At 40.6% G+C, this 16,035-nt stretch overlaps 2 protein-coding genes across 2 annotated transcripts; one reads left to right on the top strand and one right to left on the bottom strand.

Annotated features, from left to right (window-relative positions):
- Nucleotides 1-1,615: 1,615 nt before the first annotated feature.
- Nucleotides 1,616-6,679, top strand: LOC146553181 (ubiquitin carboxyl-terminal hydrolase 37-like). Its single transcript, XM_085255885.1, has 15 exons — nucleotides 1,616-1,710; nucleotides 1,909-1,964; nucleotides 2,261-2,333; nucleotides 2,443-2,526; nucleotides 3,027-3,082; nucleotides 3,327-3,383; nucleotides 3,484-3,615; nucleotides 3,707-3,830; nucleotides 3,916-4,067; nucleotides 4,173-4,272; nucleotides 4,415-4,491; nucleotides 4,669-4,777; nucleotides 5,388-5,445; nucleotides 5,615-5,772; nucleotides 5,859-6,679. The coding sequence occupies exons 1-15, from the start codon at nucleotides 1,684-1,686 to the stop codon at nucleotides 5,862-5,864; spliced, it is 1,269 nt and encodes a 422-aa protein (XP_085112011.1). The 5' UTR covers nucleotides 1,616-1,683; the 3' UTR covers nucleotides 5,865-6,679.
- A 4,531-nt stretch (nucleotides 6,680-11,210) lies between these two features.
- LOC146553182 (acyl-coenzyme A thioesterase 1-like) lies at nucleotides 11,211-15,035 on the bottom strand. The gene is made up of 3 exons (XM_085255597.1): nucleotides 14,530-15,035; nucleotides 13,255-13,439; nucleotides 11,211-12,901 (listed from the first exon to the last, which is right to left on the bottom strand). Exons 1-3 carry the CDS (start codon nucleotides 14,984-14,986, stop codon nucleotides 12,293-12,295), a joined length of 1,251 nt encoding a protein of 416 aa, XP_085111723.1. The 5' UTR covers nucleotides 14,987-15,035; the 3' UTR covers nucleotides 11,211-12,292.
- Nucleotides 15,036-16,035: the final 1,000 nt, after the last annotated feature.

A 16,035-nucleotide genomic window follows, 5' to 3' on the forward strand; every position in this document is an offset into this window, starting at 1 on the left:
AAGATCCTGCTGTGCTGATTTGCTGCCCAGTGTAAAATATTACTGCCACTGTCTGAAATGGATCTAATATTAACAGCTTGTTGAATTAACAGTGGGCACTTATAGTGTGGTTGCTTGCTTGCTAATGATACGTATTTAAATTGGCAAATTTTTTGAGTGGAGTTTGGTGTAAAGCATTTCATGCACACTGAGCACAAACTGGGACAGTGGATTATTTTAAACACTGCATGGTAGCAATGGCACCCTTCAGTGACAATTTTACATAAATAAGCAGTGTGTTATACTGTTATCAGATGTGGAGTCTCACTAACCACTTTAATAGTGACTTGTGTCCCAAATACTGTTTATTTGTCTTAGTTACAGATAGTGAAATAAAAATGGAAAATGATTGTTTCATAATTGTATACTCAGCTTGGTCAAGACAATAATTCGAGAACGAGAAGCGTAGGATTTTGAATTGATACCATTGGTGCATCTACTAAAGTTCTGGGGTCAGTTTGAATATCAGTGACCTTGACCTTGAGTTCAAGTTTTCTGAAAATCTTGTGAATGCTACAACTCTGTGACGAGAAGTAAGTCTCCTAGGTCTTTAAATTTGTATATAGGACTAGGAAGCTGTCAACAACCTGTCTCTGAACGTGGACAAAACAAAAGAGATTGTTGACTTCAGGAGAGCACAGTGGGATCACTGCCCACTTAACATGAATGGATCCTCTGTGGAGGTCGTCAAGAGCACCAGATTTCTTGGTGTCCACCTGGCGGAGAACCTCTCCTGCTCCCTCAACACCAGCTCCATAACCAAGAAGGCCCAGCAGCGTCTCTACTTCAAGCAGAAGCTGAGGAAAGCCCATCTCCCACCATCCATTCTCACCACCTTTTACAGTGGGACTAACAAGAGCATCCTAAGTAGCTGCATCACTGTCTGGTATGGTAACTGCAGCGCATTAGATCGCAGTACTCTATAACGGATTGTGAGAGCAGCTGAGAAGATTATTGGAGTCCCTCTCCCCTCCTTATAACACCCGCTCGCTGGAGGACCCCACACAGCCTTCAAACACACTCTTCACCCTGCTGCCTTCTGGAAAGAGGTCCCAGAACATCCGGGCCCTCACTACCAAACTACGGAAAAGTTTCTTCCCACAAGCCGTCAGACCCCTGAACACTCAGTGACTGCACTGGCACACGCACACCTTCACACACGTTAGTTACTTTTGCACAATACTCAGCATTTTGCACATTTCCATTGTCTTGTGTCTGTATCGTCCTGTTCTGTCTAGTTTTGCACTGTTTTGTCTTGTTTATTTTTGCAATTTATGCACACTGCACTTTATGTAGTCCTGGGTTTGTCCGTATATGTCATATATAGCACCAGGGTCTCGGAGGAACGCTGTCTCATTTCACTCTGTACAGTACCTCTGCACGTGGTTAAAATGACAATAAAAGCCACTTGACTTGACCTGTATTTTGTAGCAGTTGCTTGGAGACGAGTGCCATACAGTTCAAATGAGCATACATTCCAAAATATGCAAATTAGCCCCATACATCATAACGATGATGTTTGCTGTTCAGGGTATGAACATTCTATGCTGAAAGTTTATAAATATACAACCTCTGACTGCTTGTTTTCAGTTGAACTTTTGCAAAGCTGAGGAGATTTTGGCTGCGATCACATCAAGTCCAAAGATGTTTAAACTTCTTTTTCACAGAAAGGTAAGTTTGAAGAGACTCGCAGCACGTTTCTCTGAATGTTTTCTTATGGTAAATAAGCATTTTTGAAACTTTTAAGGAAGCTTCTTGGATGATTTCTGTAAAAACTGAATTTTGAATCCAAATGAAGGATATTGTATTTTCTTACCATATACTTTGTTTTATGCCATTACTGATGTTGGTTTTCTTGTTTCTAAACAGAAATCACACAAACAAAACGTGGCAGAGACGGAAAGTCCTTCTACGTCTCATCAGAGGTAAAGAAATGTGTCACTCTTTAATGCTGCTGGAGATATTTATAGCAGTGGTTTAGTTGGAGCTGTTTTATTTCCCTTTTATTGGTGTTTTGTATTTACATCTTTTACTACTTCTAGTCTTGTCTATAATTTATATTGATTCAGAGATTAGCGTTTGAAAATGTAGAGTGTAAATGTACAAAATACATGATTTTGTTCCATTACAGTTATTAATTTTTATCTGCAATCTCCAGCATGTACTCCTTGTTAAAATTTTCCACTTTGAAAAATAACATTTACACTTTTGTCCTCATCAGCATCCCGGATGCTTCTGTTGCTGAAAATGGTCAAAAGAAGAAGAGAAAATGGAGACACCTCTGCTGTTCCTCGGTTTGCTTTTACTCAAAACATATGAAATGCACTTTCTCTTTAAATTGCACTTGTTAATTTAAAGTGACTTTACTTTTTTAATAAACTTATGTTTGTTCGTCCTCTGCAGCAAACTGACAGCGATGCAGAGGCAGAGAGCAGCACTGTGAAGACACAAAAGAAGTGTCGCTGGTTTCTTTTTAAATTCTGGAAGGTATGTTTTATGGAAAGAGTCCCTGTCATCAAGCATTTACTCATCACAGTTAAATGAGAAGAATTAAGAGCAATTTAGCACATCTATGTCCTCAAATTAAGTTCAAAGATGTTTAAACGGTTTTTTTTCACAGAAAGGTAAGTTTGAAGGGACTTGCAGGATGTTTCTCTAAATATTTTTTATGGTAAATAAGCATTTTTGAATCTTTTAATGAAGCTTCATGGATGATTTCTGTAAAAACTGAATTTTGATCACAACCAAATGAAGGATTTTGTATTTCATAGGACAAACTTTAAAACTCAATTTAAAGCATGAATAAATTGTTTTTATTTTATTTAAAGATATTCCTATATATCTGCTTCATGAGCTGACAGCTCACTAAAGTGATAAATAATATGAAATAATACCAAATTTTCTAACTGGACACTTTTCATGGAGAGACTCCCTTGGTATGTTTGTTTTATGCCATTACTGATGTTGGTTTTCTTGTTTCTAAACAGAAATTACACAAACAAAACGTGGCAGAGAAGGAAATTCCTTCTACGTCTCATCAGAGGTAAAGAAATGTGTCACTCTTTAATGCTGCTGGAGATATTTATAGCAGTGGTTTAGTTGGAGCTGTTTTATTTCCCTTTTATTGGCATTTGTCTTCCACCTTGTGTATTTACATCTTTTTTACTACTTTTGGACGTCCTCCAAAATGTTTCAGCGTCAAAGCTCATGCATACATGCACATACACTGCTCAGAATCTTGACATCTTTCCTAATTTTGTGTTTGTGTTTTTACCTTTTTGGAGCAGTGTAGCACGCGGTGGGAAAAAAATAAAAAGTCAAACTGGGACTATAGACCGCTTCGGGTGAGTACACGTGGTGCACAAAGATCAAAGGTCACTTTGTCAAAGTGGAGAAAATGAATTATTTTACACTGATACTGTAAACGTTGCGCGTGTGTGTCAGGTTTCCAAACATCGGAAACACCTGCTACATGAACTCCTGCCTGCAGAGCCTCCTCAACATTGAGGAGTTCATAAGAGACATCAGGCGTCAGGGGGTTTTGTGGAGCACAGATCCAGAGGCTCAGCTCTTAAGGTGCGCTACGTCAACCTTCTACTTTCTTCAAACACCTGAAGAACAAAGAGATCTAACAGCAGAAATGTCTGTTTACCCTTCCTTTCTACAGAAGGCTTATTGATGTCAGGGACTGTCATGAGTCGACAGATTATGGCCTTAAAGATCACCACCTAAGAGCTTTTAAGAAGGCATTCAGCAATCAAGCTGCCGAATACACCGGCAGTGCACAGAAAGTGCGTCAGCTATTTGGACATTTCGTTTTTTGCTTTACCTTCTGATTTTGATGTACTGTTTTAAATCTCTCTGCTTTTCTTTCAGGACGCTCATGAATTCCTAACATTGTTCCTCAATGAGGTCAAAAGGCTCACACCTCGCCTGGAGAGGAACGCAGCTCTCCTGGGCCAAAGTTATACCTGCCCAGTAGAAGACCATCACATTTTTAAAATGGAGAACATGAGGACATGCAAGAGGTAAGCCTGTCTTTCAGAAACGCAGAGCTGGTTGCAATATTTTCATATACCTCTTTTCCACGTACCTGATCTTTACTTTAACTACGTTACTCCTGAAATGTGTAGCTGCGGTCACCACTCATCACAGCAAGAGGAATTCACCAGTTTGTCTCTTGACCTGGTTCCAGAGGGGTCTGTGATAAACATGTTAGAGACATACTTGAAGGTAAGATCACAAATTCCAATAGAGTTGTCGTATCAGCGATCTTAACACACCTTTTTTGTTAGTGTTTGTGTGTATGCGTGTGTGTGCATATGTTGAGATTTCTTTCTACCATAAAGCCTGTTTTCTCTGTGCTGTTGTTCAGGAAGAAGAAATAGAATATCGCTGTGATTGTGGAGGGACGGCCTCAGAACTGAAGTCGTCTTTTGATACACTGCCAAGGTGAGTAAGGTCACATCAGAATTGATCGACTGACCAGGTTTCCAAACTGTGGCGCATCAAATATCAGAGTTTTTCGAGACAATATTTGAGCAGTCGTTTTCTCCCATCTTCTGTTTGTGTTTGACACTCATTCTTCTTATTTTCTGCCTTGTTTGTGTTTTTTTTCTTTTCTGCCAGAGTTCTGATCTTGCATCTGAAGAGGTTTGGCTTTACACAAACCTACAAGATTCAGAAGGTGGATGACCCCGTCAGGCTGCAGAGGGACTTGGTGGTGCCATCCAATCAGGTAAAAACAGACTGCAGAACGTCTCAGGCTACGTCCACACTAGCCCGGATAGATTTGAAAACTCCGTGTCCACACTAGCGTTTTCAGTCATTTTCAAATAGTTGTGCGTCTGCATTGAAACGGCCGAAAACGCCTATGTTCCAGTCCTGCGCATGCGCAAAAGTGAGTGAGAATTACAGAATTTGAAGAAAAGCTATCCGGAGCATGTACAAACTGATATTAATCGTTTTTAGGGCTGTCAAAGTTGAGAGCAATCAAAACAACTGCTGTATAATGCACTCGGCTTATCTTTGTTTAATTGCTCACATGACTGCATCACATGACTAAAATGCGTCATCGTTTTAGAAAGTCTGCGTTTTCGAGTGTCCACACTGCGACGGGACAACTCCGTTTTGAAATGTATGCGTTTTCGAGAGCGTTTTCAAGATGCTGTGTTTTTCCTTGAGGAAAACGCCGTCTCAGTGTGGACGGGAGGTCAAAGCGGAGAGAAAACAATGTGTTTTCAAACGAAAACGCATTAGTGTGGACGTAGCCTCAGCAAATCAGCTTAATTGTGGCACTGATGTGAGACTTTATGAAACTAACACTCTTTGGATTTGTTCCTTCTCAGGGTGGTGGCTGTTATAGTCTTGTCAGCATCATCAGTCATTATGGAGGCACAGAGTCAGGTAAAACAACAGACTTGTGACAAACAGAAAATGAAAACTTGCTACTTTTCAGTGAAGGACTCACACACAAAAGCTTTTGATGTTCTAAGAAGCACTAAGTCAAAATCACTGTTTGCTTGAATCAGTTGACTTCCAGAAGTTGGATTCATTTGTCTTAATGTGATTTCAGGACACTACATCTGTAGTTCTGTCCATCCTGAGGAGAGTCAGCACTCTACATCAGATCGCTGGCTCACCTATAATGACGCACAGGTGCTCCACACAACCGGATCGGCAGTTTGTGAGGAACAGCAGCACTCGGCCTACATCCTGTTTTACAAGAGAAACGTAAGAAGACACAGCATCTCATCCTGAAGTGAGAGAATTTTTAAATGTCCTGTTACCTTGTTAACCAGTTTTGTCTTCATTCTCAGTTCTGAAACAGGAAGTGGAAGGAAGGAAGGAAGTTAAGGTCATCGTCATGCTGAGAAGGAAAAGCAGTCGTCCCAGCCCACCATCGCACACTGGAGGACAAGTATAGGTAAGTATTGCCCTCAGGAGGGAGGGTCCTCCCAGAGAGCCTGGTCCTCCCAAGATTTCTTCCTCCAGGAGGGAGTTTTTTCTTGCCACCGTCGCCCCACATTCACTGGTCTCATCAGCAGGGACATTTTTAACCTCCTAAGACCTGAACTTTCATGGCATGCATTTTTAATTTCTCTGTGCCATTTGGGTTGATTGGGACCTGATGAATGTAAAAACAAAGACATCAGCTTCGGACTATCTTTTTTTTGTTTCTCAAAAGAATGAGATCCACATATGAGGACATTCATTTTAAATTTCGATTGAACAGTGGCAGTGTCATGTCCTCCCTCATAAGTGGATATCAGGTTTTTGAAGAGCAAAATTTTGTATTTTGGTCTAGACAACCCAAAATGTTATGTCTACATATGTGGACACCAGGTCCTAGGAGGTTAAAACAAAATCTACTAGAGATCGTCCTTTTCTGGACCAGTGTTTGGCTTGCTCTCTGGAAACAACAAATTAGTGCTGTCAGCGTTAACGTCATTTTACCTAATGACGTTTACGCTGACAGCACTAATTTTATTGTTGTTATTAATATTATTATTAATTTATTTGTAAAATAAATTAAATTTAAAAAAACAAAGAAATGATTTAATTCTTTATTTTATTTTGTTTTATTAAAATCAAAATAACAACAAAAACAAAAATAACTAATAAAAAAATATTAAAAGTATTCAGCAGTGTTTTGTGAAATTTGTAATGAGCCTTAGTTAAGTTGATGTCACAGAAGTTTCTGAATCATTTAGATTGTTCAACAAACTGATTCACTCAGGTAAAGATGGTAAGCTGGAGCAATGGTACCCTTGGAGTTCAGTTTAAGTTTTCAGACAAATATTCCCTCGATCAGTTGCAGCTTCTGCTTTTAAATAAATGATTTAGCTGCAAATGTTTAGCTGCAGGTAGCAAAGTCCAAAAGTGACAACATTTCCACTGCAGTCTCTCCAGAAATGGCTTATAAAATTTTTACCAAATTAGACATTTATCCTTGGATCATTGACAACCCTGTAGGGTGAAAATCTTTCATTGTACCTTTTATAACATTTTAACAAGTTGCTGTCTCCTGCTGCAAGTTTCCTGTTTTGGCTGAACTTCATCAGCTCAAAAAAACTCACCGTGCTGTGGTGTACTAAATGACCTCATGTACAGGACACACTGAAGGCAGGTTTGCAGTGTTTAATTAACAAAGTCAAGATCAGTTAACAACAGCTGAACTAAAGACTTTCTTTTTCTCATCGATAAAATGAGGTCCATGCCAATGCGCTCAAATGGGACCTCCATTAATGGTGAGGGGCATAAAGGTGCTTTTTGAATGACCAGCTGGTTCACCAGCATACACCATTGGACGCACACCATCGGCGCATATCCAAACATGCAAGAAATGCAAGATGGTGGTGCGCACAGATACAGCGGCTCTATGCTCTCCACTTACCCAATTTCACTGTGCAAGAAACTGCACAATGACAATAAAAAGCTCTAAGTCTAAAACAGTTTCCTGGCCAGTAAAATCGGGCAATTATTCGCCCCAGAGTTTTATGCTATTCCAGGTGACCAGCCATCGACTTGTAATGAGCCAGCTAAAACAATAATTTCTCAGTGGCTCTTCTGGCACCAACAAGTGGGTGTGTTCTTCCATCGTGCAAGTGTCACGACACACTGAACATGGTCTGAACATGGATTTTCCCTCGATATTTCTTTTCCACCAGTACTATGGGGTATTTGTGAATATCCATGACTGACCCGGCCAGGTGGCCAGCTGGTCTTTGGACAGGGTCACGGCAGTTTCAAGGTTCAACAAAATCCCTTTCACTGACAGACTGAAGGAAAGCTCCTCAAAAATAGAGGGTCTTCAAGCTCCTCAGTGGCACGAAAAGGTTTCCCGGACTCAGTGTTGTATATTTTTTTCCCAAAAGATTGAAATAGTGGAGAGAAATCAGCTTCTGAAACCATCCAGAAGACAAAGTCTCCAACTGGTTTGTGGAAGTCCAGTTTCTCCAAATGAATCAGCGGGTGAAATGTCTCTTCATGGATGGTTTTGATTCTGTTGTTATTCACGAACAAAGCCCTCAAAGCAGCATATGAAAGAAAGTCCTCTTTCATTGTTGTCTCCAGCGTGTTAAAAGAGAGATCGAGCTCAGTGATGAGTTTTGAAGCGGCTGCAGGGACTTCTCGAAGGTTTTGGCTCGAACAGTCGAAGGATGTTGTTCACAGTGGTGACACTGTTGACTGGTGATTGACAAGCACTGAGATACTAGCATGACAAACACAAGAAACATCATGACTTATTCTCCTGAGTGCCTGCAAAACAAACACAAAATCAAACTCAAAGCTTTTCTCTCAGATGCTGGTGTGGCACAATCTAATGATAAAAAAGGTCATGCTAACAGCTTTTGGAGCACAGCTGCACAAAATAACAGCTTTTGGAGCACAAAATGCATTACAGGTAAACCCAGTACCCAAACATGTTAACAAGGATAAAGAAAAAATCTGAAACAAAAGCAGGTAGTGTGGTGATTTATGTTGTGAGGATGCTTTCACTCCCATCAAAGTCACCCAGTGTTGAGAACCCAAATGAGCCCAAAAACCTCAAGTGGCTGCAACCAACAGCGAACGTCAAGAAGTGGATACTTGCATGTTGAGCCAGAAACATGCAGAAAACCCAAAAGAGGCGAGATAGCACATCTTGGTCCCACTCAGGCAGTACGAACACCTGGAAAGAGGAGCCCACAGTTCAGACCCAAGGTCACTGGTAAGGACACCAGCCAGTTATAAGTCTAGTTTTAATTTTCATTTTAGTTAGTGTTATGGCCTTTCTAAGGGTGGCCAGACCATAATATAAGGGTGATCCACCCCTGTCTGACCCCAAGCAGCACATCACACAACCAGTACAATTTTGATGGTGATTTTTTTTCACAGTGATTGAATTCTAACAAAGGAAAGGAGCGAACTATAGCTTCGGGGTGGACCCCAAAACAACAAACAAAAGGGACCGTATCTAAAGGATGTACAAAACTTATTTATGAAAAGAATAAAACCAAATGACAATGTCTTATCTCCCTAACTAAGAAAAACATGAGAAAAGGGTAATCAAATAAAAAGGCAGTCCACCCCTACATGCTCCTGTATAAAGAAACAGGTAACACAAAGCCTGCCGGTTGAGGTCCATGGCGGTGTCATCTTATATGTTGTCTCCAGGTCATTAGCCAATCTGTATGGGCCGTCCCATGGATGCACCAATCACGGAAAGGCACCTGCACACTCAGATTTACATATGAGACAACATTACGACAACAGTCGTAACATTAACTAAAAATGTTTTTCACCATCTCGTTTTAACTTCTGGTTTAGCTTCAGCTAACTAAAACTAAATGGACCTTGGAAATAATCACATCTTAATAGAGTGAACCATAGACTGTATAAAAGATAGGACCATTGCAACTTTACTGCAGCACTTCACCCTTTCACATAGTCCCAGCTCTTCTCTGTCATGTTTTATGGTGCTGCAAATGTCTTCAGTTGGTGAAAGGTTGGGCTGCTGGTGTCTTGTTGTGCTTGCTATGCATCCCTGACTCGTTTCTTCTTTCTGCATCAAGTAAGGAATGTAGTGAAAGTTCCCAAGAGGTTAAAAGCACCACTGAAAAAATGCCATCAGACCTGAGTTGGGACACTTGGATTATGGAGCTTCTGGACCAAGAGAGTGGATGGGAGCATGTGTTTAACAAGTAAGAGTATAACGTCCCCCAAAATGTCCCTAACTAAGAAAAACATGAGAAAAGGGTAATCAAATAAAAAGGCAGTCCACCCCTACATGCTCCTGTATAAAGAAACAGGTAACACAAAGCCTGCAGGTTGAGGTCCATGGCGGTGTCATCTTATATGTTGTCTCCAGGTCAAGGAGACAACCTTAACCTTAACAACCTTTCGCGTGCCACAGCTGGTTGCCGACCCCTGGACTAGACTATTTAACAATATGTTACAGATTTATGTTACAAAGAAGAAACGCCACAGAGGAGGTTTCTGGATGTAGTGAAGGAGGACATGCAGAGGGTTGGTGTGACAGACGATGCAAACAATTGCCCATTCCCACAAAGCTATGGTAAAAGCTAGCGTGAGATTGGGCTGGGTTCATTGTACTGCTGTATATGACTAGGTATTTATTTGGGAAAGGAAAAAATGAACTGAAAACAGTTACTTTCTTATGAAATGAACAAAAATAAAACCCAATGTTGTAACAATTACTGCATGGTATATAAATTAAGATTTTCAAAATAAAACACCAGGCCTCCTAAGTCCTAACTCTGGTTTCACTCATAAAACCTTATACCTTTAAAGTGGAATGGCTTTCACCTTTGAAATGCCCCAGGGTACAACTAAAACAGTTATTGTCAACTTAAACCACATTTGTACTAGTGGGCCCCCACATAGACACACATTTACTTGTCCATATTAAACCTGAAGCATAGGCCCTTTCTCTTGTTTGTACTTGTGTTCTCGTGTACTCGTGATACGTCATCAGTCGGAGACCAAGTACTGTTCCAATTCAAAGTATGCATCAAGCCGAGAACGCGAAAAAGTCCCGGATGTGTTCTCGCTCCGCCTGTTTTATCGATAAATGAACGTTTTCTTTAAATTATTTGAATATATATGAGTGCCTGTGTATAAATACACAAACAATACACATATGCTTTCAATTGTGTAATTTAAGTGATCTAGGTAGCTCTGTTTTGGAAGTTCAGTTAACGCTAGAAATGTGTTTTGGAGTTTCTACGTCCTTTAGAATTTGTACGTGCTTTTTGGAGTTTGTACGGGCTTTATCTCTAGGGGCCACTGTATATATTTATATATAAACATACATAAATAAAACCACTTTTTTTTTTTTTACATTAGTAATTCCTTTTGTGCATAATTTTATATTGTTGTTAATAATAAATTAATTAAAGCAACAAAACAACCTGAAGAGCCGAAAGAGCCGTCTCTTTTTAGTGAGCCGAGCTGAAAGAGCCGGTTCTCTAAAAAGAGCCGGAATTCCCATCACTAATTCTTAGGACTTAGCTTCTGTGTCAGGTCCCACAGGTTCACCTGAACCTTTACCACTTGTCCCGCCCCAAAGCAGAAAAGAGTGTTTTGGACTGGCTTGTTAGTCTAGCAACCAAAGACAATACAGAGTTGAGATGACTGACATTAGATTGGTAAACAAATAAGGTGAACCTATAAAACAGTCATAAATTCAATTATGTTTAATTCTTGAGTTTAATAAACAGATAATGTCTGTTAGCAGTTAATCTGTCATTACAGTTAAATGCTGAAGCAGGAATACATTTGTTTAACACTCACAAATGTAGGACTTAGTCATTTCTACTTTAATTTCTCCATTTTCTACCTATTAAAGGATGACAAAATCGCATTTGGAGTCTGCTGTAGTTGATAGTGGTGCAAATACTTTCACAACCACAAGTCAAAGGTTTTTACACTTAATTTGTCTTGTTTTTCAATACATCAGTATTTTAAAATACATTGTTATTTATCATAAAAAAGAGCAGCATTGATGAGTAATGTGCTAGTTTTCTGTGGTGCCATTTTCATCCTTGTACTACTGTGGTAGTGAAATATACTTTAGAAATGTGCTATAATAATGCAGTTCTTTAACTTGGAGTTGGTCTTGTATGGTTTAACCTTTTTTTCCTGTGTGTTCGCATTTGTATTGTAACATTTATTCTGTAGCGATATCTCCCAGGTGGCATCTTTGGTCTCCTTCCTTGCTGTTTTCTGGTAGTGACCTCACCCAGATAGCTGTAGGATGGTCACTCACAAGCTGAACACAAATATTTCTTTTAATCTTTGCTGCCATTGTATTAAACTTGATTTATGAATTTATGTATTCAGTCAACACAAATTCCAAGCAGGTAAAAAGCTTTGGAGCTCAGCAGCAGTCAGAAGAGCTTGATGAGGTGAGGAAGAAGTTACTGCCTCTGTCAGTGCGCCCCAGGGTGGCTGTGGCTACAGTGTAGCTTGCCATCACCAGTGTGTGAATGTGTGTGTGAATGGGCGAATGACTGGATGTATAAAGCGCTTTGGGGTCCTTGGGGACTAGAAAAGCGCTATACAAATACAGGCCATTTACTGTTGTCCTGGAGTAACTGTAACCCACATAATTCCCTGAGGAATTATTAAAGTATTCTGATATTAAAATCAAACATGAAATGCATTCAAAGACAGAACAGAAAATATTCACAAGCAAATAAAATAATATATTCAATAGTTGTTTTTTGTTTTATCTTTCAAATCCTGTTTATAAATTGGCTTTAGCCTGTGCAGCATCACAACTCAGGTGAGTTCTAAAGAACTCCTCTATCTTCTTCCACAGGTGGATCTCTGCTGCTGCGTGGGCCCTGGGCTCCCCTCCCCACACCACTGAGAAGCTAAGCATCCCATGGAAAGCAGAGGAACAGAAGGGTCCATAGGGTGGCTCCAGCAAATGTCCAGCTCCAGGATAAAAAACAGTCTCAAAGTTCTCCTTCCCACGACGCTTCAGTCTCTCCACCATCTGGTCCATGTAGGCCTTGCTGTCCCAGTTGAGGTCATCCTCTGCAGCCACAAAGAGAAACTGGCTCTTGGCTCGTTCAATGGGGACGAGGCTTCCTTTGTTCTTCTCTTCCAGGGGATCTTCAGTAGCATACTTGATAAGGTTTGCTCCAGACTTGGTGGTAATCACCTTGCTGAAGTCAAACATTAAGGGTGAGAGGATCTGCTGTTTCTTGTAGTAGAGGGGAGTGCCCACACTGGCACTGGTGCCATTGATCCAAACTAAGGCCTCCACACCGGGCACGAATGCAGCAAGAGAGAGCGCGATATCTGTTCCCTTTGATCTTGATATTATGCCGACTCCTTTACTGCCCGCCTGTGAAATAACACACAGAGCTCAGAAACCGGCAATTCCAAAGTATTAAAAGTTGTGACCTGCTGGGCATTTAAACTGGAACAGTTTAAAGAAAAAAATGGGTATTCTGGCACATAACTCGTAACTACACATAACTAGGACTCCCTAAAGCAGTGTCTCACTTTTTGCCAAGCAATTCTTCAAACCTGACTGATTTTTAACCAGTTCACTGCATTTCACAGACTACGCATGCAATCATTCCCCCCCCTCCCAAAAAAAACAAAAACATTTGCTTCACATTCGGTCTGAACACACAGTTACATGGGTTCTTGTAAAGTTACGCTGCTAGCTTAAGTGTCACCCACTGGACCCACCTTGGGGTGGTGGCGTAAGAAATCCACGGCTTCTTTAAAGGGGTCCAGATGTATCTCTTTCATATTTTGTCTGTCACTGAACACAGCAATCGTGAGGACCAAAAACCCTTTGTTGGCCAACAAACAGGCTCTTTTCTCAGACATGAAGGTGCCCAGATCCAGCACAGCAGGGAACGGACCTTCTCCTAGAACACAGACAACAAAAGTTTCATGTAAGTAGTGTAACGATGGTTAAGTGTTACTGGACAGTGACATGTTGGTTTTCTCTGCACACTGTTGTTGTTCCTTTAAGATTCATGTTTGGTTGGGCTGCAGGAAGTAGTGAGGGTGGTGTACAGGAAGGGGTGGGGGGACCTGGTTGTTCTGTGTGTGTGCCAGGCTGAAGAGAGGTGTAGTTCGAGAGCGCTTCCCCCTGAGTTAACAACCCGCTGGCTTATGTGCCGAATAAACGGACAAACTGAGACCCCAACCGTCTGGTTCTTGTGAACGTTACAGTACGTTATAATCATGCATAATGTGCAACTTTAACCTAAAGCCCTACAATAAAAGATCCATATTCAACACTTCATCTATGTTTTCCAGTTTAAATATGAATTAAAATGTTTTTCACTCATGTATCGTGATTTTGGTGTAAGTTTCATCATATAGTTTCATTACAGCCCAATTAGTGCTGTATTTTATGATCTCAGAGGTGTTAAACACATTTTTTTTTATATTTAAGGATACTTTTAAATAACTTCCCAAAGTAGTACAATAAGTACTTCTACAAAGGATACAGCTGTGCAAATATGATTACAGCTAATATGACAAGCCACCCCCTCCTCTGTCCTCCAGATGCATTTTAGGAACTGAGACATCTTTTAAGACATCTGTTATTAATCTCTGTCTCTCTTCCACAACATGTCTTCTATCCTGTCTTCCTTCTCTCACCCCAGATGGCCCCGCCCCTCCCTGAGCCTGGTTCTGCGGGAGGTTTCTTCCTGTTAAAAGGCAGTTTTTCCTTCCCACTGTCGCCAAAGTTCTTGCTCATAGGGGGTCATTTGATTGTTGGGTTATTCTTTGTATGTATTATTGTAGGGTCTGCCTTACAATATAAATACTTTGAGGCGACTGTTGTTGTGATTTGGCGCTATATAAATAAAATTGAATTGAAATTGAATCAAGAAAAGTGATGTACCCTTTGCAGAAAATATACCTTCGCCACCTGTTAAAAAAAAAAAGGGGGCCCACTGTAATGATAGTGAATACTTCTAAGTGGAAAACCACATACAGTACCTGGGGGTGTAAACAAGACTCCTCGTATGTTCCCCTCTTTGACTGGGTCCCGACTGACCCCGTCTCCCATCAAAAACCTCTCGTTTGTCTCTTCTGCCAGTATCCTGCCATCCGCCTCCTGCTCATGCACAGAAAACTTCACCACGTGAGGGTTCAGAGCTTTGTTCTTGAAGAAGTACTTGTGCAAAGTGTCTGCCTTCAGTGACTGCAGCAGACCCATGGGCTGCACTCCAACGTAGCTCCCGTTGAGTGAGGGGTCTCGGTTCAGGTCGACCTCTCCGCCATCATCTGCCCTGTAAGTGGCTGAAGAGCCGAACACCACTTCTCTCTCGTCGGTCGATGTGGCTCTGATTGTGACCACCTGCCTTGACCGCAGCCCGGCCACTTTCAGCTGAACGGGCTCATCAAACAGACACCTGGTGCTCGGCAGCAGCCTCAGCCTGACTTGGGAGGACATCTTTTCTGAAAGATCAAAGACTGAACTCCATGAATGTTCAATATTTGGACAAATGGGTCATTGCAAGGAAAATAAAAAAGAAACATTCTTGGAATGCTTCCCACTCGACACCATCAGAATCAGATCTTTTTTTTTTTTAACTTCAATATATTTGAGGACGCAATGCTACATACTATGTAGATTACTGGAGTTACAGACCAGAAAGTATACAGTGTTAGGTCAAAATGTGGCACTTTTTAATGTCCCAGCATTTTTTAAATCTCACAACTTTTTAACCACATGAAATTTTAAAGGCTGAAAATTACATTTCAGCTTTGTTACAAACAGCAACCTATTTAATTTTAATTCAGCTGTCTACTGGGATATATCAAAATTTTCAGTAGTAAAACTTCATAAATTTAATGCCAATGATGCAGAGAAAAAGAAACAAGCAATAATACACTGGGTATTTTTCCTGCTCTGATCAGTCACTGGAGAAAACTCTCACAGGTGCATTTTGATGACCTTTCACATAGTTACTGGATGTGAAAGGTCATTTTTTTTCCCTACATTCTAGTGTCCAAAGTAATTTTCTAAAGCAGGGATTCCCAAAGTGTGGGCTGGGGCCCTCTGGTGGGCTGTAAAGATACTGCAGGTGGACCACAGTATTAACAGAAATTCGGTTTGGAATTACTCGGAAGTATGTGTAGTTACATGTTCATACAAGTTAATTTACTTATATAAAAAGTGAATTCGAACTGGTAGTACGAGGTGGTTAGTTTGTGATATTATTCATTACTGTGACCTTAATTTTCTGCTCATGTATTTAAATTTGTATCCCTGTGGCAGGCGGGGTCACACACTGGCCTTAACATTATGCATATGATTGGGTAACAATAGCAAATTATAGCCTGAGTTGTTTATGTTTGTTTTGTTTTCAAGGAAACATATACATTTCTTTTGTATTTTAATTAGAGGGAGGATTTCAGATTGGGTGGGCCCCGCTAGGTTTTCTTTTTTTAAGAGAAAACGGAAGTTGTTGTTGGGGACTGAAAGTTAATGACACACTG

This window comes from Mchenga conophoros, linkage group LG18, assembly GCF_057382185.1.
Source record: "Mchenga conophoros isolate Kocher_MC1m ecotype Shallow Benthic linkage group LG18, M_conophoros_male_GT1.1, whole genome shotgun sequence".
In the NCBI taxonomy this organism is placed as follows: domain Eukaryota; kingdom Metazoa; phylum Chordata; class Actinopteri; order Cichliformes; family Cichlidae; genus Mchenga; species Mchenga conophoros.